The 25,903-nt window shown below is 40.2% G+C and overlaps 1 protein-coding gene across 25 annotated transcripts in view; it reads right to left on the minus strand.

Annotated features, from left to right (window-relative positions):
• The window catches only part of LOC144592691 (focal adhesion kinase 1), a 359,949-nt gene that overhangs the window by 174,199 nt on the left and 159,847 nt on the right, over positions 1 to 25,903 (minus strand). For all 25 annotated transcript variants that reach the window (XM_078397517.1, XM_078397532.1, XM_078397534.1 and 22 more), the window contains 5 exons: positions 18,370 to 18,590; positions 15,400 to 15,566; positions 6,954 to 7,041; positions 4,373 to 4,452; positions 3,351 to 3,413 (listed from right to left, as the gene is read on the minus strand). In XM_078397517.1, coding sequence (XP_078253643.1) covers positions 3,351 to 3,413; positions 4,373 to 4,452; positions 6,954 to 7,041; positions 15,400 to 15,566; positions 18,370 to 18,590 — 619 coding nt within the window. The remainder of the gene's footprint in view (positions 1 to 3,350; positions 3,414 to 4,372; positions 4,453 to 6,953; positions 7,042 to 15,399; positions 15,567 to 18,369; positions 18,591 to 25,903) is intronic.

The following is a 25,903-nucleotide window of genomic DNA, read 5'->3' on the forward strand; positions in this document are numbered from 1 at the left end:
TTTGCCCACTAATCTCCTATGTGGGACCTTGTCGAAGGCTTTCTGAAAGTCGAGGTACACCACATCCACTGACTCTCCCTTGTCAATTTTCCTAGTTACATCCTCAAAAAATTCCAGTAGATTTGTCAAGCATGATTTCCCCTTCGTAAATCCATGCTGACTCGGAATGATCCCGTTACTGCTATCCAAATGCTCAGCAATTTCGTCTTTTATAATTGACTCCAGCATCTTCCCCACCACTGATGTCAGACTAACTGGTCTATAATTACCCGTTTTCTCTCTCCCTCCTTTCTTAAAAAGTGGGATAACATTTGCTATCCTCCAATCCACAGGAACTGATCCTGAATCTATAGAACATTGAAAAATGATCTCCAATGCTTCCACTATTTCTAGAGCCACCTCCTTAAGTACTCTGGGATGCAGACCATCAGGCCCTGGGGATTTATCAGCCTTCAGTCCCATCAGTCTACCCAAAACCATTTCCTGCCTAATGTGGATTTCCTTCAGTTCCTCCATCACCCTAGGTTCTCCGGCCCCTAGAACATTTGGGAGATTGTGTGTATCTTCCTCAGTGAAGACAGATCCAAAGTAACGGTTTAACTCGTCTGCCATTTCTTTGTTCCCCATAATAAATTCCCCTGCTTCTGTCTTCAAGGGACCCACATTTGCCTTGACTATTTTTTTCCTCTTCACGTACCTAAAAAAACTTTTGCTATCCTCCTTTATATTATTGGCTAGTTTACCCTCGTACCTCATCTTTTCTCCCCGTATTGCCTTTTTAGTTAACTTTTGTTGCTCTTTAAAAGAGTCCCAATCCTCTGTCTTCCCACTCTTCTTTGCTATGTTATACTTCCTCTCCTTAATTTTTATGCTGTCCCTGACTTCCCTTGTCAGCCACAGGTGTCTCTTACTCCCCTTAGAGTCTTTCCACCTCTTTGGAATAAATTGATCCTGCAACCTCTGCATTATTCCCAGGAATACCTGCCATTGCTGTTCTACCGTCTTCCCTGCTAGGGCCTCCTTCCAATCAATTTTGGCCAGCTCCCGCCTCATGCCTCTGTAATCCCCTTTGCTATACTGTAATACCGACACTTCCGATTTTCCCTTCTGCCTTTCCATTTGCAGAGTAAAACTTATCATGTTGTGATCACTGCCTCCTAATGGCTCTTTTACCTCTAGTCCCCTTATCAGATCAGGATCATTACAGGCATTGTCGTGGTCATTGTCGTAGGGTAAAAGAAAATTTTGCCAATCTGCTACCACTTTGACAGTCGCCAGCAGTCGCCTAAAAAATCGCCTAAGTGGGACAGGCCCTTTAACCACATGTGATTTTTTCTATTACAAATCTCAAATTGTGGAGTACAGAGGCAAATAAATAAATGATGGGTCTTTGTCAGAAACATTATGGAGGGCACTGTATATTAATGATTTGGACGAGGGGATTGGCTTTGTGGCAAATTTGCGGATGATACAAAAATCGGTAGAGGGGCAGGTAGTATAGAGCAAGCAGGGACTCTGCAGAAGGACTTGGACAGGTTGGAAGAGTGGGCAGAGAAGTGACAGATGGAATATAATGTAGCAAAGTGTGGAGTCATGCATTTTGGTAGTAGGAATAAAGGCGTAGACTATTTTCTAAATGGGGTGAGAATCCAGAAATCGGAGATGCAAAGGGACTTGGGAGTACTGGTGCAAGATTCCCAAAATGTTAATCTGCAAGTCGAATCGGTAGTAAAGAAAGCAAACTCGATGCTCGCATTTATTTCAAGAGGGCTTGTATACAAAAACTGGGATGTAATGTTGAGGCTCTATAAGGTGCTGTTAAGGCCGCATTTGGAATATTGTGAGCAATCTTGGGCACCATATCCGAGGAATGCTTAGTTGTAGATTCCCTGCCCTCTAAGTTAGTTAAGCACTATTAACATACACTGTTTCAACACCCACGCCATTTACATGAATGTTCATCTTCCACTCATGTTTGTTTAGTAAATCGGCTTAATACAAGGCAACTTGTCTGTCGAAATCTATTGAGTATAACATTTGAATGCATGTCTAAACCACTCTGTAGGCCTTTGAACTTTCTAATTAGTGAGCATATCTAATATATGGTAATTTGATCTCTTTTCCAAATAATCAACCTGACCTTTATTCGTTCATGAATAATGTCCTGTAGTCTATCATTTAGTTGCTAAAAGCTATCCTGGTAAAGGCTTAGGGTGCTGATCAACTGGAGCACAAAATGCAAAACTGGACCGTATGCAGGTTTAAGTCACCTATTAGGGAGAAATTTATTGAATTTCACAGAATGAACATTTCACCATTAAAATTATATCACTAGAAATAAACTAAATCAAATTTGATCAATAAAATAATAGTGTATTTTTCTGACAATTACGGTATTGTACACCAAATATTGATTTTATCGCACATCTGAGACCTCCCGCCCACACAAATATTACTCGACCTGATCCTCCAACAGATTGTTTGTTGCAGTATTTAAAAGAAAGCTAGGTAAAATGGGGAAACAAGGAAGGAGGATAAAATGGGCTTCCGGTGGAAGTGGTGGAGGCTGGCTCGATTTTATTATTTAAGAGTAAATTGGATAGGTATATGGATAGGAGGGGATTAGAGGGTTATGGTCTGAGTGCAGGTAGATGAGACTAGGTCAGGGAGAATGGTTGGCGTGGACTGGTAGGGCCGGACAGGCCTGTTTCCATGCTGTAGTTGTTATATGTTATATATGTTATATATTGGTATTGGTACAGAATAAATGGGATGTTTCTGCAACATAAATATTAATGCTAAATTATTTATTATTATGCCACACATAACTCACATGGAAGTATTTTTCTCACTCCTGTGATGTTGCTTAATCTGCCATATAGACCCAGCGTTTTCTGTTTGTATTTTGGTTCCCAGTGTTTGGAGTACCGTACTATGATTTTACAAAAGCATTTGCTTCCCTTATATACATTTAACAAATACTGGGTCTTAAAACATGAAGCTTAATTTTTAAGGAACTGCAGATGCTGGAATCTTGAGCAAAACACAAAGTGCTGCATTATTCAGCCGGTCAGGCAGCACCCAATAAAGGGTCCAGACCCGAAGCGTGACCTATCCTATCCCTCCACAAATGCTGCTTGACCAGCTGAGTTAGTCCAGCACTCTTGTTTTAGATTTACAATTTATATTAAATAATTCAAAGTGATATCTTCGCATATATAAGCATACATAAGGAAATAATTATGAAGTATTCTATGCAAAATAGTTTTGTACAAAGCAAATCAATTGCTCACACAGTCAAATGAACAATCACAAATAGAAATACAGCAAGTTCGAACAAAACTACTCACTCCAGCAATTCATAATTGGATTTCTTTTCCAAGGCATTTCCCCGCATTTCTCTATAGAATCTCCTATTTTAAAACAAAAAAATGCAATTAAGTCAAGTCATTGTCAAATAGTTGCCTGACCTGATCCTACTCCAAAATTCCTCATGCAACTACAGAAAAAAACCCCACAAAAGACAAACTCTAAAAACTCTATAGTTCACTTGATGAGATACTTTAAAAATCATTTCTTCCATTTTTTATACAAACTCCTTGCCAACTTAGACAAGCCAATGCATGGTTTATGAATTATGCTTACTTCTAAAATTACCAAGGAGTAATGCAGCCTAAAACACTCTACTTACTGTTACCAGATTTGAATAATACAAAAAGCCAGAGATAAAAGTCATCGGGTGACAAAATAGTGTTTTGGGGAACTGTTGGAAGTTGGGAAAGAGAAGGTATTCCAAAAGGCATGCATGCTCTTACAAAAGATAGCTATTGAATTATTTTTGTGTTAACATTTCCATAATATTAAATTCACTAGAATTTAGGATGAGAAGGGATCTTAAAGAAACATATAAAATTCTTAAAGGATTGGACAGGCTAGATGCAGGAAAAATGTTCCCGATGGTGGGGGAGTCTGGAACCAGGGGTCGCAGTTTAAGAATAAGGGGTAGGTCATTTAGGACTGAGATGAGGAAAAACTTCTTCACCCAGGGAGTTGTGAATCTGTGGAATTCTGTGCCACAGAAGGCAGTGGTGGCCAATTCACTGGATGTTTTCAAGAGAGTTAGATTTAGCTGTTGGGGCTAAAGGAATCAAGGGATATGGGGAAAAAGCAGGAACGGGGTACTGACTTAAATGATCAACCATGATCATATTGAATGGTGGTGCTGGCTCGAAGGGCCGAATAGCCTACTCCTGCACCTATTTTTCTTTGTTTTCTAACATATCCATAATATTAAGTGACATGCCGATATCTCTAAAGTCAAAAGCTACTTAAAGTTTACCTGCATTGGCAAGGTTGTCCAAAATGGGCTTACCGGATCTCAAGGCATCCTAGTTTCAGTGCAATATCTTGGTCCACTTGATCAGCTATGTCCATCATATAATCATTCTTGACCTAGCATTAAAATAACACAAGCTAAACTAAAATTGAGTGAATGATTGATTATATATTTCCATCAGTTTTTCTTTAGATCATTTGATTATGTACTGATACAATCTATATTAAATATCCAGCTGAGCTGAAGCTCTTAGAGCTAACGGGATCAAGGGATATTGGGAGAAAGCAGGAGCGGGGTACTGATTTTGGATGATCAGGTATGATCATATTTAATGGCGGTGCTGGCTTGAAGGGCCGAATGGCCTACTCCTGCACCTATTTTCTATGTTTTCTACGTAAAGTCTATTTAATCAGAGGTGAAATATAAAAACGTTAATAAGGCAGTCATATTCAAATGATTAAAAATTATTCCTGAAAATCCCTCCAAAGCTGTAGATGCAGGAAATCTGAAATAAAAACAGAAAATGCTGGTAAGTTTGCATCTGTGAAAAGAGATGCTAATTGTTCAGGTCAAAGATCTTTCATTGGAACGGAGGTTTGAAGATGGATCTTTCACCTAACAAATGATTTTGATTATATTTCAATATGGTGTGGAAATCTTAAAAGCCCCACACATTTATGAGGATGTTCCCATGACTTGGGGTCTGAGCATTAGCAGAGGTTGAGTGGGATAAAACATAAGCAGTTGTGCTGACACGAGGGAAGGTTTATCAATCACAGTCAATCTATTGAAATGCAGAGACACATGGAGAAGGAAATAGAGGGGGAGAAAGGCAATGCTGGTTCAAGAGATCCAAATTACTGCAGGTAAATGCAAGAGGTAAACATAATTAACAGTGTAGGTTAAAAACATTCAAGAAGCCTGACATCATCTGGATTAGTTTATTATTGTCATGTGTACCGAAGTACACTGAAAAGCTTTTGTTGCGTGCTATCTATTCAGCAGAAAGACAATGCATGATTACAATCATTTACATCATCCAGGATCAATCCCATTTGACTGGCACTCCATCAGTTCATTAAACATATATTTGGCTCTGATAGGCATAATGGCTGTTCTGTGCATTGTCTGGAATAGAACTGCAGCAACTTCTCAATAGTTGTTGAAAAGTACTGCCAAACCTGTAACCTACATAATTTAGGGTCCCGGGCCACACTTAAAGATGCTCTGCAAATTCCACACCCTTGTGTCTTACAAATGTCTCATCAATCCATTGTAGCTGAGAAGTATCATGATCTACTTAACTGCACTTTGCAACTATCTGCAAAATACAAATTGCATTGGTCTAATGAGAGTTTAACAAGGCCAATTATGAATGGGCCAATAAATTCTGGTATTGATGGTAATAGCCAAAGTCCACAAAAATTAGATATTGGTTTCTGCACAAGCTGTGGTACTGAAATGCTTCTTAATGTCACTAATAATCTTTTACACAACTGTGACACATAATCTACCTAGCTCAATTCTTCTTGAATAGTCTGCAGCCTCTAACACATTTGCCCTGTATCCTCCTCCACGTCCACTCCATCATCATAAAGCTAGATTGAATCACACTCATTTGGTTCTCTTCCTGACTACCCAGTTATAACCAACGAACCACCGACAACCTTGCTGCATCTGACCATTATGTATTCCCTTTGTTTCCTGTACATTTCTTATCCACACACTGTCTCTTGGGAACATTTGAAAACACAGCATTTGTAGCCACTCAATATCTAGGTCTACTCATGAGCACAGCTCAGTATATTCTGTTTCTAAACTGGCAGATTGCTTACGCAACATCTAGTACTTGATGGAAAAAAAAATATTTCTTAATCTTGGAGAAGCCAAAAGAAAACAATGTCAAATTTCTTACTTCTGACTCCAATGTTCTTCTGGCAGCTGTCTGAGGACAAACCAAGCTTTTCAAAGCCTTAATGTTATATTGTAACCCAAGGTGAGCTTCAGACCAATCATCCACAAATTTACACTGCCATTCCATCTCCACCTCTCTCACGCAACTTAACCCTTTGCCTTAATTTATCTTTTGCAGAGATTTTCTTACATGCTTTAGTTAACTCTAAATTTGACTATTCCAAGGCACCACTGGTCTCATGTCAAAACTGGCTATATGGTTAAGGTATTTTTGTTAGTTAGACAAAGGACTTTTGGACACAAACTATCAATGATGCCCACAGTCAATAACCTTACCCTAGTCCAAATGCACTATTTTGCATGCATTTAAATTTTGCTATCCCACTTCATTATATTTTGTTTAATTAAAACAAATATCATATTCTTAGAAAAACTTGAGTAATTCAAACATCAATGTACTCAAAACCTCAATGTACCTACGAGGCTGAGAATCTCTATTGTACTAAATATACTGGAATGACAAGGAAATGTTAAGAACATCTGTTTCTCTTATTTAAAGCATGTAATGCAAGAACAGAGAGGAAGAAACACAGCAATTACACTTAAATTCTAAACTTTTTAATCTGTAACCTTATCAAGATTCTCAAATGTCATTCAAGCAACTTTACCCTGCATAAAATGAGCATTTGAGCTACAAACTCACCTGTTGATAAAAGAAATTTAAAGAAGGCTTATCTTCACTGAACTCAGTCAGAAAACCTTTTGGTAAATATCTGATTCGAAGCTCGTACCTGAAAGAAAAAAATCTTACATCAGCTACTGATCTTACATTCTCTCATTGAAATGAATTATAATTTTAAAAATGTGTAGACCTCTTATTTTGCACATTCATGGTTTGGTGCATTGGTGGATAAATACACAACTTACAGCCTGAAATGTACGATGAAAATAATGCAGCATTATTAATGCTCAGTGTTAAGATAGAGGAAATCTGCCACTTTCTGGAGTAAAGTCAACATGACTCAAGATGGAAATAATAAATGTTGACAATTATTCCCCGCTTCTCCAAAGTATAACTCTCCAGCCTTTTCAGGAGAAAATATTGAATTAATAATAACTCGAGTACTTGCAACGGTTCTCAACAAAAACAATTCAGTGCATTTACGATTTACTTGAATTTGGAAGGGAATGGATAAATTAGGGATGGTCAGCAAAGTTTTGCCCAGGGCAGATCACATCTTACAAACATCGTTGAAAAGCTTTTCTGGGGGAATGACCAAGGTGATTGATGAGGGTAGGGCAGTGCAAGTAGTCTACATGGACTTTAGTATGGTATTTGACAAGGTCCCTCATGGTAGAGTTTTTTATTAAATCAAATGATTTTTTATTAATTCAAATAATTATTCATTTCTTATACTGCACTGTAACTTATATTCTTGAATTTTATACCTGTCTTATTTTATTTTAGCTTGTTTTTATTTTCTATTCTCTTTAATGACTGTTTTTAATTGCTTTTAACTGTTCTTTAATGTTTTACTAGACCAAGTGGACCCATTGGGCCCAAACCTCTCCTGTATTAGTGCAGCACCCTCTCCTCCCCCACTTCCCCTCCCCCCCCACTCTATCCCCCTTAACCCCCCTTATCCTCCCTCCCTCCCCCCTCCCTCCACCCCCTCCCTCGGAGATAGATTTAAACTTTAAAATGTGAATAACTTTAAAAATATAACACCGATTTCAATGAAACCTCTTTCATTAGCACCAAAGAGACGACGGTGAGTAAGGTGGGCCTAAAATTGTCACGCTATCGTGTACCATTTTGACTGTAGTTCAGGAACAAACAAACAAACAAATGAGAGTTTTAGTATATAGATGTAAAGCAATTTAAATTGCCTTGTTGCTGAAATGTGCTATATAAATAAACTTGCCTTGCCAAGGCTGATCCAGAAAATTAAGATGCATGGGATCCACAGTGACTTAACATATATAACATACAACAACTACAGCATGGAAACAGGCCTGTCCGGCCCTACCAGTCCACGCCGACCATTCTCCCTGACCTAGTCTCATCTACCTGCACTCAGACCATAACCCTCTAATCCCCTCCTATCCATATACCTATCCAATTTACTCTTAAATAATAAAATCGAGCCAGCCTCCACCACTTCCACCGGAAGCCCATTCCATACAGCCACCACCCTCTGAGTAAAGAAGTTCCCCCTCATGTTACCCCTAAACCTTTGTCCCTCAATTCTGAAGCTATGTCCCCTTGTTGGAATCTTCCCCACTCTCAAAGGGAAAAGCCTACCCACGTCAACTCTATCCGTCCCTCTCAAAATTTTTAAAACCTCTATCAAGTCCCCCCTCAACCTTCTACGCTCCAAAGAATAAAGACCCAACCTGTTCAACCTCTCTCTGTAGCCTAAGTGCTGAAACCCAGGCAACATTCTAGTAAATCTCCTCTGTACCCTCTCCATTTTGTCGACATCCTTCCTATAATTTGGCGACCAGAACTGCACACCATACTCCAGATTCAGCCTCACCAATGCCCTGTACAATTTTAACTTCTATACTCGATGCTCTGATTTATAAAGGCAAGCATACCAAACGCCTTCTTCACCACCCTATCCACATGAGATTCCACCTTCAGGGAACAATGCACAGTTATTCCCAGATCCCTCTGTTCTACTGCATTCCTCAATTCCCTACCATTTACCCTGTACGTCCTATTTTGATTTGTCCTACCAAAATGCAGCACCTCACACTTATCAGCATTAAACTCCATCTGCCATCTTTCAGCCCACCCTTCCAAAAGGCCCAAGTCTCTCTGTAGACTTTGAAAATCTACCTCACTATCAACTACCCACCTATCTTAGTATCATCTGCATATTTACTAATCCAATTTGCCACACCATCATCCAGGTCATTAATGTAAATGACAAACAACAGTGGACCCAACACAGATCCTTGGGGTACTCCACTAGACACTGGCCTCCAACCTGACATACAATTGTCAACCGTTACCCTCTGGTATCTCCCATTCAGCCATTGTTGAATCCATCTTGCAACCTCACTATTAATACCCAACGATTTAACCTTCTTAATCAACCTTCCATGTGGAACCTTGTCAAATGCCTTACTGAAGTCCATATAGACAACATCCACAGCCTTGCCCTTATCAATTTCCCTGGTAACCTCTTCAAAAAATTCAAGAAGATTAGTCAAACATGACCTTCCAGGCACAAATCCATGTTGACTGTTTCTAATCAGGCCTTGATTATCCAAATAATTATATATATTGTCCCTAAGTATCTTTTCCATTAATTTTCCCACCACAGACGTCAAACTAATAGGTCTATAATTGCTAGGTTTACTTTTAGAACCTTTTTTAAACAAAGGCACAACATGCGCAATGCGCCAATCTTCCGGCACCATCCCCGTTTCTAATGACGTTTGAAATATTTCCGTCATAGCCCCTGCTATTTCTGCACTAACTTCCCTCAATGTCCTGGGGAATATCCTATCAGGACCTGGAGACTTATCCACTTTTATATTTTTCAAAAGTGTCCGTACCTCCTCTTCTTTAATCCTCCTAATTTCCATCATTACTCTACTTGTTTCGCTTACCTCACATAATTCAATATCCTTCTCCTCGGTAAAAGAAGAGGAGGTAAAACTTGGTATTTTGGATTCAGAACTGGCTTACTCAGATGATAGAGGGTTGTGTGGCAAGGGGTTATTCTGGCTGGAGGTCTGTGACTAGTGGCACATTGATAAATGCTACACACAGATGTAAATTTCCCCGGTGTGGGACGAATAAAGGAATATATTTATTAGTGTTGGCTGTCTAATACATCTCCAACATTAAACGGAATTGAACAAACATGATGGAAAAAAATTATAGAGCTTTAAGGAACTAAGATGATGCTAGTGACTAACTGGATAATACTTTCAAAGAACTGGCATTGAGCAAAAACTTTCTTATGAATATTATTGTAAAGATTGTATTGTAATTGTAAAGATAAAATATTAATATATTAATTTTAATATATTAATTTTAACTGAATAGCCAGCCAGCCAGCAACAACAATTTAAAGAAGTTTCATGTTTTTCTTTCCCTGAGCAAATCCAAAAATGTGTGCTGTAATGATGCACATGATACAAGCTAGTTGTTCTCATATTTGTTGATAATATTTTCTGGATATAGAATACAGAAAATAGCAATAAAGACCAAGCAGACAAACGTAATATGCGGACTTTCTGTCAAAGGCAGTGTAATGGATTGCATGCAAATTGTATTTTGATAAATACCTGGCCGTCCCTGGGTTAGGAATGCCTGCATTTGAATCCCTACATATGAACAAATTCCCATAATAATATTACATTTGAAAGTCTGATGCATATAGGTTTGTTATATACATGGCAGAATATATATGGCAGAACTAATTTCTCTCCTCTCACCACTCTTAGTAATTCATCTCTCTCATTAATCTCCCCAGTTCTGAAGTAGCTTGGACCAACAATATTAACTCCTATTTCCGCAGTTGCTACCTGATCTTCTGAGTACTTCCAGCATTGTCTGTTGGTATTTCCATTTCTTAAAGGTGTTGATTATCCACCTTCAAGACCACGCGTTTCAACTTTTGTTAAAAGTCTCTTTTAGAACCCTATCAAGTGTTTTTTCGGGGTCCAAATAAATAATAGCCATAGGAATTAGCCTATTCCTTCATTTATTACCTCATCAAAATATTCAGTCACTCATTTAATTTAACCAGTATAATCGATCCCTTCTAAATTCTTGCAGGCTTTATCCTATTAGCTGAAAATGTTCAAGATATTCAATCATCCAATCCTTTTTCACTGACTGGAGCAATTTTGCACAAAACCCATTAGGCTAACTGCTCTTTCATTCCATGGATTACTCTCTCAAAGTGATAAAATAACAGAGTGAATTGCATACATTTTCCATTATAAAGAATTACAGTTGATGATGAGTTAGAGTAGAGGAGAGAGAGATATCGATCGACTGACTAAATGGTGCCAGAATAACATCCTTGCTCTCAGCGCCAACAGGACTGTTTTCATTGAAGTGATGGTGTGGAGAGAGTCAAAAACGTCAAATTCCTCGACGTGCATACCTGGACCCAGCACAGTGATGCAATTATAAAGAAAGTCCATCAACACCTCTACTTCCTTAGAAGATTGAGGAGATTTGGTATGTTAACAAACACTCTCTTGAACTTCAATAGGTGTACAGTAGAGAGTATATTGACTGGTTGTATCACGGCCTGGTTTGGCAACTTAAATGCCCAGGAATAAAGAAGATTGCAAAAATTGGAGAACACTGCCTAGTCTTTCAGGGTACTGATCTCCCCACCTTCAAAGGGATCTGCAGGATCGCAAAAAGGCAGTCAGGATCAGAGACCCAGACCACCCTGGTCACACTCTCATTTCACTCCTGCCCTGCCGTCGGGAAGAAGGTATGGGGGGCTGAACTAGCATCCAGGTTCAGGAGCAGCTTCTTCCCTGCAACCATCAGGCTATTAAACACTGCAACCCCCAAATAAGCTTCAAACTACAGAGACCCCAGGCCATTGTTTTTAGTCTTTACAAGATTATCGGTTGTGTTTTTTTAATTTAACTGAACATTTTTTGGTGTTTATTGTGGCATTTCCAGAGTACTATATTTAAATATATATCTGTTGTGCTGCTGAAAGTAAGAATTGAAGTTCTGCTTTGGGACATGTGACAATAAAACACTCTTGATTCTTGAAATGGTTCCCAAATGAGGAATACTTTGGAAGATTATGGTAGGGACACCTTTCACATTATTACTTAATTTCTGTAAAAAATGCTGCAAACCATTTGTCAGTTGATATATTTGATATGGATGTTATTATGCAGTCTCAACGCAGATTGAAAAGGTTAGAAATATATGTCAAGTATTCTGTATAAGTCACTGTAGACCAATATTTTAGGATGCTGATGAAAATAGTTATTTTTGCTTGGATAGCAAACAACATTTATTTTACAATTGTGAGAAAGGAATAGTATTGAGTATGAATGTGGGCCTCTGCGAAATTGTTGTGGGAGATTTTCTACATGAAGAGAAGGGAATATGATGAGCAGTTGCTTTGAATTAAATATTTAGAGCAAAGGGAAAAGATGGTGGATTGAGCATCCAAAGGAAAATAATGTTGAATCAGAGTTAATGATTCTTCAGAATTCACAAATGCAACCCCCCCCCCCCCCCCCCCCACTACCTTGGAAATGTTTCCATTAAAAAGTAGTTACATTTAAAACCATTGAATAATTATTACTCCAAATGGGACTTTTTACCACATCCATAGCTATTTTTGTGGCATACTGGCTAAAATTTGCATTACCTTTAAAGGAACCTACCATATCAACTCTCCTCCTCCCCCCCCCCCTCATCTCCGCCACCCTTCCAAATGTAAATATGCTACACTTCAGAGGAAGCTATCCAAGTAACTGAGTTTATCTGCACTGCTCCAATTTATTGATATTAAAAATTTAAGTTGATGAATTTACTCAAATTAAAATAAGCAATTAGATTTTCAAATGCCGAGACTTCCATGGAAAATGGAAGCCTGTTAAAAGATTTCCTTATTTTTCCCCCCAAATAATAGTCAAAGCATAATGCTGACATTCCTCCATGTCAATGCAAATTAAAAATTCGTAAATGTCAGCATTTTTGTCACTGGTTTAATGGCAGTTTTTCTGACTATGCCCAACAATGGAATTTTCATGGAGTCCACCAAAGGAACACGAATTAATGGTAATTCAAAATCGACACAAAATGCTGGAGAAACTCAGCAGGTCAGGCAGCATGTCTGGAGAGAAGGAATGGGTGACTTTTTGGGTCGTGACCCTTCTTCAGAGTAGTCAGGGGAAAGGGAAACAAGAGATATACAGTGATGTAAAGAGATATAGAACGATGGCTGCCTCGCCAACAGTCTGTCTGTCTTTTCTTTTTTGATATTTTTAGTGTGTGTTAAAAGTATGTTTTAGTGTTCCTTGGTTTGTTTTATGTAGGGGGTGGGGGAAACTTTTTTCAATTTCATACCACGACGGAGATGCGATTTTTTTTTCCGTATCTGATCTCTGTCCCCACTTGCGGCCTAACATCGTGGAGTTGGCGGCCTTTCCTAGAGACTGACGGGCACTCCAAGCCGCAGAAGTCTGCAGGACTTTAACATTGTGGAGCTTGCAATCCCTTTGCCAAGGATCGAAGCTCCAACTGCGGGGCCTGTGGACTTTAACATCATGAAGCCTGCGGTCTCTGGTAAGAAGAGGCCGACTCGGGAGCTCCATGCCGCAGAGAGAATTCTAACCACCCCGACAAGCGGGAGAACAAGAGGAAGAAGGTTGAGCTTTATTGCCTTCCATCACAGTGAGGAATGTGGAATCCACTGTGATGGATGTTTATGTTAACTTTTATGTGGTTGTGTGTCTTGTTGCTTTTCACTATGTATGGCTGTATGGTAACTCAAATTTCACTGTACCTTAACTGGTACATGTGACAATAAACTGACCTTGAAACCTTGAAATGAATGAAAGATATGCAAAAATGAAAAGATGATTAAGGAAACTGGCCATTGTTAGCCGATTGCTAGGTGAGAAAGAAAATCTAGTGCAACTTGGGTGGGGGAAGGAAGGAGAGAGAGGGAATGCAGAGATTACTTGAAGTAAGATAAATCAATATTTATACCACTGGGTTGTCAGCTGCCCAAGCGAAATATGAGACGCGGCTCCTCCAATTTGCGATTAGCCACACTCTGACAATGGAGGAGGCTTAGGACAGAAAGGTCAGTGTGGAATGGGAAGGGGAATTAAAGTGTTTGGTAACCGGGAGGTCAGGTAGGTCCAGGTGGAATGAGCGAAGGTGTTCAGCGATACGATCGCCCAGTCAACGTTTGGTCCCGCCAATGTATAAGAGTCTACATCTTGAACAACAGATGCAGTAGATGAGGTTGGATGAGGTGCAAGTGAACCTCGACCTGACCTGAAAGGACTGTCGGGGTCCCTGGACTGACATCTATTACACACCCACAGACTCCCACAACTATCCCGACTATACTTCTTCCCACCTCCTCTTCCTGCAAAGACTATCCCCTACTCCCAATTCCTCCATCTACGCCGCATCTGCGCCCAAGATGAAGTGTTCCTTACCAGGACATTCAAGATATCCTCATTCTTTAGGGAACGGGGGTTCCCCTCTTCCATCATCGATGAGGCTCTCACATGGGTCTTCTCGGCACCGCGCAGCTACGCCTTTGCTCCCCTTCCCCCGAGTCGCAAAAGGGACAGAGTCCGAGTCATTACCTTTCACCCCATCAGCTGTTCGCATACAACACATAATTGTCCGACATTTTCACCACCTTCAACTGATCCCACCATGAGTCACATTTTCCCATCTCCACCACTTTTTGCCTTCCGCAGAGACCATTCCCTCCCAAACTCCCTGGTTAACTCATCCCTTCCCGCCCTAACCATCCCCTCCACAGGTTCCTTACCCTGCAAGCGCAGGAGATGCACCACCTATCCCTATACCTCCTCCCTCAACTCTGTCCAGGGACTCCGACAGTACTTTAAGGTTAGGCAGAGGTTCACTTACACCTCCTCCAACCTCATCTACTGTCTCCGTTGTTCAAGATGTGAACTCCTATACAGCAGCTTGCACTTCTTGAATTTGCTGTCATCCATTGATATAGTACCACACTTGTGGTCTGCAAAGTCAGTTTGTAAAACTTGATATTATGTTTAGTCAATTAATTGTTTTCAAAATTTGACTTTTTTCTCATTGATCTGAAAAAGACCAACAAACTGAAAATCTGGAAAATAGCTTAACCCTTGCTGAAACTTGTGCGTTCATGTCGGAGGCAATAAAAATCGAAAAGTGGGAACATAGCCAAAAGTTAGAATCACAAACTCACAGAAATATGTGGCAGTTTAGAAGACAAATGATTCTTTGTCCCCATGCTGGATAGGGTTGTAGAGTTAGATAATATCACAAATATAGGAAGAGACAGAGTCATAAATCTCATGTTCTTCATGGGGTTACTGGCTTTCTATGTTGATAATGAGATTACTAATTGGCAATTTATACAGAATCTCAAATTCTTTCTTACCTCCATTCATCTGAAGGGTGATGCTGTTCAAACTTCTCACGCACATGTGAAACACCCATATCTGGATGTAGCCAATGGACTTCCTCTGAATGCATATGGCTGAGTCGAATGCCAAAGCATGCCACATTCTTTACTTTGTGAGAGTCTACAATCTTCTGAATAATACCCTATAAAATAATGTACATGGGCAAATAGATTCAATTATTCAGATTACTACCAGAAGATATCTGTGAATATCTCTAAATACCAAATCAGCTCATTTCAGTTTCTGACAAAAATACAGACATGGAGTAAAGGCTAAACCAGTCAATATGAAACAAAACTGAGAGGTGACCAAAAATAGCTTTAAAGTTATGATGGATTTGATAGAGGAGCAATTCCCCTTGTTCGGAGACAAAAGGTTGAGACTACATTCATAAAGCCATCGCCAATAAATCCAATCAGGAATTTATGATAATTTTTTTAAACCTAAATGAATAAGGAATGGAAATTCACTAGCATGTGGAATGGCAAGTAAAGGAACCTATTTAAGCATACAATGAAAAGAATAGAAGGATCTGGTGATGAGTCTAGATGTAGAAGGCTGAAAAGAAAATCTAGTTGAGCATCAAAGTCAGTGACACATTGGTGCAAATGGCTTGTTGCTCTGCTGTTAAATCTGATGCACAGAAGTCTGATAGTATTGTTTGAATCCACAACATTCTGTCTCAGTACCAAATCAATGGAACTATTGTCATGTTCTATAAATATTGCTGTCAACTGTGCGACAGAATTGGACAAATGACACTGGGTCATAATGAAATGTGGACACAAAATGCTGGAGTAATTCAGCAGGTCAGGCAGCATCTTAGGAGAGAAGGAATGGGTGATGTTTCGGGTCGAGACCCTTCTTCAGACCCTTCTTCTGAAGAAGGGTCTCGACCCGAAACGTCACCCATTCCTTCATTTAGATAAAGATGATCAATCAGCTTGGCCCAATAACCCAGTTCACTGCAAACAGCCAAGTGTGAAGTAGATCAGACCACAATTCTCAATAGCCTTCATATTCTATGCTGTATTATAAAATAAAAAGAACAAATTTATCTTAATGTTTAAATCAGAAGTCATTTCTAAAAATTGCTATGTTATACTGAACTTGCACCCAATGCCCTGTGAATTTGGATTAAAAACTGTGGAACAATCTCAACTGATTAGTTTTAGATTTTCATACAATGCATTCACTAATCCGCACAAATGGAAGGTTGCAAAATGTTCCCTGTTTATTTGTGGTGGTGATGCAGTCATGGAACACAATGATTCCATTAAACGAGTGCGTTTTGAATTAACATACATTTCTATAAAATATTTTTAAATTTTGCTATTCAATTATTACATAGAACACCAAAAAGTAACAATAAATAAAATAGTAGGTTTTCAAAAGTGCAGGTGAATTCACAAATGTTCCGAATTGCTGAACATTCTTCCCACTTCTCCAAAACAGAAAACAGGTAACTCCCCGACTCATGGAAAATACATTCATGACCAGAAGTGATTCCATACTGAGTTGCATATTTATTACATGGCAATCAAACATGCATTGAATGTAATTTTGAACCAACCAGAAGTTTGTTCACCAACAAAAGTTAAAATCATCATAAAAATGACATCACCTCTTAATATTTATGTCATTGCAAATGAAGGAAAGGTAAAGCAATAAGCCAAATCTCTCCATTCCTTTTCACTGGTTGTATGAGTAAGTCACACTATATCCGTTCGCATTATTCTAGTCTCTAGCTCAAGTAATATTGCTGCAAATCCCAAATCAAGACTTTGAGATAATCTAGGATAAATTCCTTCATTACATTGTACAAGTTCATTGTTCAGAAAAACAGGTCACTAACAAAGTGTCTGAGTTATCCTTCATTGGGATCCTTCATTTGAGTTTTTAAGACAGTTTTCAGCTTTTACATGCCAAGAAGGCTAATTCATTTGGTTTCTACATTTTTTGTGGGAAACAAAATGTCCCAGATTTTATTGTCAGCAGCAAGTCACTGATTTCAATGCTTAAAAAAAGACCCTACCTTTAAAACAATCCTCCCCAGCAGAAACGTGCAAAAAATGCTGGGCGGATTCTCTGTGTCAAGGCTTTATGTTTCCTAAGGGCATGAGGGTGAAAAGGATCATTAGCCAAGGCAGCCAAAAATAGTGTTGTCTGAAAAATGGGAGGAAAAATTGACAGCTGCCCAAGTCGTCCTTCCAGATTTAGCTGAATTTGTCAAGGACTTAATTCCTTTTCTAAAGATCTGAATGCTTTGCCAAAGAATTGATCAAATTAACAAAAGTATACTTACAGGAACATGGGGATTTCGTGACCTCATGTAGTCTGTGGAGTTTGGATATCTTCCTTGTTCACAAGTTTATTAGCTATATATATATATTTAGAAAAATTCTTGTAAAGACAGAATTATTTTTAGGCCACTTTTCTAAAAGTTTCTTTTCAGTTAATCTTTTTGAGTTTTCCATTTAAATGAATGTTGAATATTTTTATCTCCTAAAATATAGCACAGCAATTTCTCATCAGATCACATTTGAAAGGGCTGTCAATTAATCTTCCTCATTGAAATTCGTGGTAAGTCCAGCTGGCTTACAAATAACTAATGACAGCAACTTCCAGATTTCTGCATTTTGAAAGCAGTTATGAGGAAATTGTTAAATCGCTGTCAGTTAATGGTGACAAAAGTTGACAGTTTTGCCATTATTACCACCCTAAATCCAGGTCAATTAGTATCGAGCTGTATAACTGCATAGAAGGCTTAGTGTGACTTGAATTTCCAACTCCTTTCAAAGTAAAATGTAGAAAGGATTTTAAAAATACTTTCAAGAATAAAACAAGGCTCCTTTGCTTTGCAGTCTTCGGACATAAGCACATCTCTCCGGAAAGGAAATAATTCTAACCTAATTTTTAAAAGCCTGAATTTTTACTTGACTCACCCGGACATCTGTCGCATCGCCGTGACGAATATTCATGATCCAGTTTGAGGGTTCATTATTACTCTCAAAATAATGGCAGACCTTCAGTACTCGTTCCATGGCACCAGGAGAGCGTTCCATACTCAAGCGGGACTTGGATCCTGAACCTGCTGTGTGATTCAAGTTCGGGTCAAGGTAAGCAGCTGCCATGCCTCTGCGGGTTGCTATGTGTCGGTCATATTCTGAAGGTAAAAAACAAAATTTTAATGCAGTTTTGATGTGAAGAACGTGATATTTATGCCAAAAATTAAAACTGGTGGAAGTGCATGCATTTTTTCAATTATTAGTATGTGCAGTAAGTAAAAACAACAGATATCCAGAGGGGCCAGAGTGTCCAAGTACGAATAATTGAAAACTAAGTGTTTAGCCAGTAATAACGAAATCAAACCTAATATTGGCCTTTCTTAATAGTTTGGATACTCGTCACAGCTTGCTCTTACCAAACCTGATGTAACCAAATCTGGAAAACTCTATTTTGGGTCTGATCTCCCTATCTAAGAAAGGATATACCAGTATGCAGTGTGCAGCAAAGAAAGGTTTGTTGTTAGTGTAGATATTTAGCAAATAAGGCACATATTCAATCTGAAAGAAGGAAAAACATATTAATTATTTTAAGACCTGAAAAGGTAAATGCAGAGTTGATATTTCACCTGGTATGGTTCAGAGACTCATAATAAAGAATCAACCAATCACGAAAATAGATGTGCAAATTAAAAGTTATAGATTCCAGCTGAATGTTGTTTGACCTTTTGAATGCTTCCAGCATTTTCTATTTGTTATATATTTCTCATATATCCACTTTTTTGATTTCAGTACAAGTCATGGCTATTTGTAATGTTCCTCAAAGTAAACATAGGTTGCATTTATCAGAACATACAACTGTTTTGATCCCTGAAAAAGTTCCACACACACACAAAATATAGTTATTATAAACTATTTAAATTTTTTTAATGAGTTCTAACTGGCACAGGAATAGAATTGTGCGAGTTTCAATTTAATTCTAAAATTCCATTGTGAGTTTCGTGAACTTTGGGAAACAAAATAACGTAAAAGGCAGATACACTTAGACAAAGCATTAATTTTCCTAGAATATCCAATTTATCATTGTTTTATGAAAACAATATGTAAAAACAGTTTGCGTTACCAGCACTTAAGGTTTTGTTTTCCCCTCTTTTTCTTGACAGTAGCACAATTCATTCAAGCAAATCATTCATTAAAACATCCAAATGTTTCATGTACACTTTTCTTTTAATTTTGTTGAAGTGGGTCACTGATTTTAACCTTTTTGTTTACTGAAGAAACAATATCAGGATCCTAAAATTGCAATCTCATTCATGCAGTACATAACTGAAATAGAGAAAAATGGGAGCAAGCCATTTGATTATTCAAGCCAGCTCCACCATTCGGTATATAAGAAAATAACTGCAGATGCTGGTACAAATCGATTTATTCACAAAATGCTGGAGTAACTCAGCAGGTCAGGCAGCATCTCGGGAGAGAAGGAATGGGTGACGTTTCGGGTCGAGACCCTTCTTCAGATTGGTTCGATATGATCATTGTTAATCCATATCTTACCAGTACATTAAAAGACACAAAGTGCTGCAGTAACTCAGCGGGTCAGGCAGTATCAATGGAGAACATGAATAGGTGATATTGTGATCACCCTTCATCAGGTGCCTGCTTACCAGTATATTCTTGCTCTCTCCCCACAACCCTCGATTTCGGATTCAACAACCAACACAAATTGTTGAAATGCTTGTCAAAATGAAAATTTTAACCAGAATACCAAGAAATACAAATGTGGTCCAATAAAGTAAAATCCTTTTACTTTTATGAAAACAATTAGAATCCTGCAATGCAAACAATAAAACTTTTTGCTGACACTGCGTAAACATTTTCTGATTTTGGTGCTCCCAAGAAATGAAACAGTAACTCATTCACAAACTTCCATAACTTCCGTAGTATCATAATTTTTGTCCAAATATTTCCCCAAATTTATTCTTTTCCTTGGCTGCACTTTCTCCAAAAAGTCCCATTCAAAATTACTTAAACTCCGCATGAGCGTGAGGACTTGCATGTTTATTATTAAATGCTTCAAAAGCAGGACCCATTGGGATATTTGGAGCAGTCCTCATACAGAAAAACGCCAATTCCATTGAATTTTATGACACTTTATTTAGAAATTATTAGATTTTTAACCTTTTAGAAAGCAGAAGTTTGCTCATAATCAAATTACTTCTCTTCCAGATTATTTGAAGACACTTTGTCCATCTTAAAACAAGCTCTTCCACCAGTCCCTAACTAATCAAAGTTTTTTTTTCCAAACCCTTCAGGTTACAATTAGATTCTTTCTTCCAATCACCCCTTCCAAATTTCAAAGACCTTTCAAAAAACCTTCTACAGAGAAACCCTCTCCTTTCCTGAGTTTCTCTTGGTAACATGCCCAATTACAACTCTCGCCCAACGGCATTGCTTAATTCCAGAAGTAGTACTTATGTTGTGCACTCAAAAATAAGGCCCGTGGGTTGAAATTCCAGCATAACCAATTACAAGATTAAAACCTGTTGTCAACACTGAACACTTACAGAGTAATACAACAGCAACACAAGCTGCAGTGAGAGTAGCATAAACAACAACTTAACATGGGACTTTTAATATAGACACAGATTAACACTGCTTGTAAATAAAAAGCAGGAAGCCCAAAGTAAGGCCAATTCAGAATCGAGGTTAACAATGAATGAAGGATAAAACAAGCACGTATGCAATCCTTTTCTCTGGAACACATGCGATTTGAGGGGACACCTGTTATGATGAAATCAACTAGATGAAATTATGAGAGGCCATTATAGGGTAGACAGTGAGAATCATTTTCCCCGTGGTGGAAAGACATGGGCATACCTTAAAGGTGAGAGGGGGGTAAAGTTTAAAGAAGTGAGGGGCAAGTTTTTGTTTTACATGGAGGGTGGTGGGTGCCTGGAACACACTGCCAGGGATAGAGGTGGACGCAAATAGGATGGTGGTGTTTAAGAAACTTTTTTAGATAGGCATATAAATATGCAGGGTATCACAAAATGCTGAAGTAACAGCAGGTCAGGCAGCATCTCTGGAGAGAAGGAATGGGTGACATTTCGGGTCGAGACCCTTCTTCAGACTGATGTCAGGGGGGGGCGGGACAAAGAAAGGATATACGTGGAGACAGGAAGTCAGTGGGAGAACTGGGAAGGGGATGGGGAAGAGGGGGACAGAGAAGCTATCTAAAGTTAGAGAAGTCAATGTTCATACTGCTGGGCTGTAAGCTGCCCAAGCGAAATATGAGGTGCTGTTCCTCCAATTTGTGGTGGGCCTCACTATGACACTGGAGGAGGCCTATGACAGAAAGGTCAGACTGGGAGTGGGAGGGGGAGTTGAAGTGCTCAGCCACCGGGAGATCAGGTTGGTTAAGGCGGACCGAGCGAAGGTGTTGACCGAAACGATCACCGAGCCTGCGTTTGGTCTTGCCGATGTGGAGAAGTTGACATCTGGAAGAGCGGATGGATACAATAGATGAGGTTGGAGGAGGAGCAGGTGAACCTCTGCCTCACCTGGAAAGACTGTTTGGGTCCTTGGATGGAGTCGAGGGGGGAGGTAATGGGACAGGTTTTGCATCTCCTGCGGTTGCAGGGGAAAGTGCCTGCGGAGGGAGTGAGTTGGGTAGGAATGGACGAATGGACCAGGGAGTTTCGGAGGGAACCTTCTCTGTGGAAAGCAGAAAGGGGAGGAGATGGGAAGATGTGGCCAGTAGTGTGATCCCGTTGGAGGTGACAGAAATGTTGGAGGATAATTTGTTGTATACGCTGGCTGATGGGGTGGAAGGTGAGGACAAGGGGACTCTATCCTTGTTACAAACGGGGGGAGGGGGAGCAAGAGCGGAGCAGAGAATGAAGGGTTATGGATCGCATACAGGCAGAGGAGATTAGTTCATCTGAGCATCATGTTTGGCACAGGCATTGTGGGCCAAAGACCCTGTGCTTACCATTCTATGTTCTAAATGATTACTTTCTATTTGGAAAGAATGCTACCTAAATCTGTGCAAGTGAGGAAGTAGAGATAATATGGGGAGAAAATTGATATGAATGAGGCACTAGAAAAGTTTGTTATGCTCAAAGTAAAAAGCTAAGTCTTGTCAGGATGGGATGATGCCAAGAAAAGCGCAAATGCATTTTGCTGAACAGCACACTGAAATCTCCAAACCTTCTTGGCTATGGGGAGGTGCTGGAAGACAGGAAAATGGCAAAAAGTAATACTGCTGGTCAGTTTAGCTGTGTACCTGCATCCATTTTCATGACAAATTTGATGTCCCTCACAAAAGACTGGATAGCAAAATTTAGATCAGGTATAAATAGCAGCCCGAACAGGAAAGTGATATAAAGGGAAAAAAAGTGGAATAAAGAATACTGATGACCAGTTGATGTTCATACTATATGATAAAAAGTTGCCCTCCCCAGAGGCCAGTGCTGGACCACTGCTTTACCAAAATATGTCAGATCCTGTGCTCAGACCCTCGGGTGTCAGTCTCAACAGGCAGCATCTTTTATCCTACTGCCACGGGTTACAGCTGCCTCAATACCACTGTATAGACTCCTCATCAAATCCAACGATGGCTTACCAGACATTTTCTACAGACCACCCAACAGTCATTTTGAACTAATGTAATTACAAGGAACTGCAGATACTGGTTTACCAAAGAAAGACACAAAATGCTGGAGTAACTCAGCAGGTTAGGCAGCATCCCTGGAGAACATGGATGGATAGGTGATGTTTCAGGACTTGACTCTTTTTCAGAAAGTCTGAATCGGGGTCCCAACCGAAATGTGACCAATTCCTGTTGTCCGTAGATGCTGTCTGACCGGCTGAGTTAGTCTAGCATTTTGTATCTTTCATTTTGAACTAATGTTTGCTTTTAACCATTTTGATTGATTCATGGATTGAAAGATACAGCATGGAAACAGGTCCTTCAGTCCACCAAGTACATGTTGATCATTTATCACCTGTTCACACTAGTTCTATGTTAGCCCATTTTCACATCCAATCCTTTCACATTAGCGGCTAATTTACAGCTGTCACTTAGCACTGTCACAAACCCGCACATCTTCAGGATGCAGGAGAGAAACCTGTGCTCCTATCACAAGACTATGCCGGATGACTTGAACTCCTTCCACGCGCGACTTGAGACGGGCAACATTACCCCTAGCTCGCTGTCTAAAAACAACACTGCCAGCGTGCTGGCTAGCGAGGCTGGATGGGGATCCACCGCTGGGGTTGTGCACACATTCTCGGTGTCCGAGCATGACGTGAGGAGAGCTCTGACGCGTGTGAACACGAGGAAAGCTGGAGGCCCAGATGGTGTATCTGGGCGAGTACTAAAGTCTTGTGCTACTCAGCTTGCTCCAGTGCTCAGCACAATTTTCAACCTCTCTTTGGCTTCAAAAGATGCTTGCTTCAAAAGATCCATCATCGTACCAGTGCCAAAGAATGCCTCTCCAGCTTGTTTGAACGACTACCAACCAATGGCCCTCACCTCGGTGGTCATGAAATGTTTCGAAAGGCTGATCAAGAACCACATCTGTGCCTTCCTCCCTCGCAATATGGACCCGCTGCAGTTCGCATACCGTCCGAACAGATCCACGGATGATGCGGTCTCCCAGGTTCTGCACACCGCTCTCTCTCATCTTGACAGCCAGAAGGGGGGCTATGTGAGGATACTGTTCATTGATTTTAGTTCAGCTTTCAATACAATAGTCCCCACCAGACTTGCTGAGAAGCTGCTGAAACTGGGGCTTAACACTCTCCTGTGTGCCTGGGTCCTGGACTTTCTCACTGCCAGGCCCCAAGTGGTCAAGATGGGGAGACATACTTCTAACCCCAGGGTTGCGTCCTTAGCCCCCTACTGTACTCCCTATACACACGTGACTGTGTGGCCAGGTTCAGCTCCAACTCCATCATCAAGTTTGCTGATGATACTGTGGTGGTGGGCCTAATCTCCGATAACAATGAGAAGGCCTACCGGGAGGAGGTGGCTGATCTGGCACTCTGGTGTCAGGACAGCAGCCTCCTCTTGAATGCCACAAAAACTAAGGAGCTGATTGTGGACTTTAGAAGGGCTCTACATCCGAGAACGTACACGCCACTGGAGATAAATGGGATTACTGTGGATAGGGTGAGCAGCTTTAAATACCGGGGAGTCCACATCACAGAGGATCTGTCATGGACAACACACATTGCCGCACTGGTGGGTAAGGCAAGGCAGCGCCTTTACCACCGCAGACAGCTGAGGAAATTCAGAGTTTCTCTGAGGATCCTTCACTGCTTCTACTCTGGGGCTGTAGAAAGCATCTTGTCCGGCAACATCTCAATCTGGTTTGGAACAGCTCTGCCCAGGACAGGAAGGCTCTGCGGAGAGTAGTGCATTCGGCTGAATGCACTATGGGAACTACACTCGCCCCCCTGCAGGACCTATACATCAGGAGGTGCAGATCCAAAGCCAGCATCCCAGCACCCCAGATCCAGAGCCTACCACTCCAGCAACGGACTGTTCCAGCTGCTAAGGACAGGCAAACGCCTTCGCTGTCACGCTGTGAAAACAATAGACAATAGACAATAGGTGCAGGAGTAGGCCATTCAGCCCTTCGAGCCAGCACCGCCATTCAATGCGATCATGGCTGATCACTCTCAATCAGTACCCCGTTCCTGCCTTCTCCCCATACCCCCTCACTCCGCTATCCTTAAGAGCTCTATCCAGCTCTCTCTTGAAAGCATCCAACGAACTGGCCTCCACTGCCTTCTGAGGCAGAGAATTCCACACCTTCACCACCCTCTGACTGAAAAAGTTCTTCCTCATCTCCGTTCTAAATGGCCTACCCCTTATTCTCAAACTGTGGCCCCTTGTTCTGGACTCCCCCAACATTGGGAACATGTTATCTGCCTCTAATGTGTCCAATCCCCTAATTATCTTATATGTTTCAATAAGATCCCCCCTCATCCTTCTAAATTCCAGTGTATACAAGCCCAATCGCTCCAGCCTTTCAACATACGACAGTCCCGCCATTCCGGGAATTAACCTAGTGAACCTACGCTGCACAGAGAGGATGAAACGGAGTTTCTTCGCACAGGCCATCAGGACTGTTAACTCTTATATCACCAGGGACTAATTTACTGTATTAATTTATTTTTTGTGTTGTGTCATTAAAAAATATATATTCTATTCTGTTTGTAGTTTTAGCACAATCCACAGGCATTGCCCCTTTCATTTCACTGCACATCTTGTATGTGTATGTGACAAATAAAGTAGACTTGACTTGACTTGGAACAAGCATTGTGACCCAAGAGAAGGAGCCCAGCAAAAGAAGATATGCTCCAATAATTTACACATGGATGTTCAGATGACATGGTCCGAAGTGTGCTTTAATGAGGTGGAAATTATCAGATTGTAGGAAGATAGTAGGCTGGATCAGTAAGC

Source organism: Rhinoraja longicauda, chromosome 4, assembly GCF_053455715.1.
Source record: "Rhinoraja longicauda isolate Sanriku21f chromosome 4, sRhiLon1.1, whole genome shotgun sequence".
In the NCBI taxonomy this organism is placed as follows: Eukaryota; Metazoa; Chordata; class Chondrichthyes; order Rajiformes; family Arhynchobatidae; genus Rhinoraja; species Rhinoraja longicauda.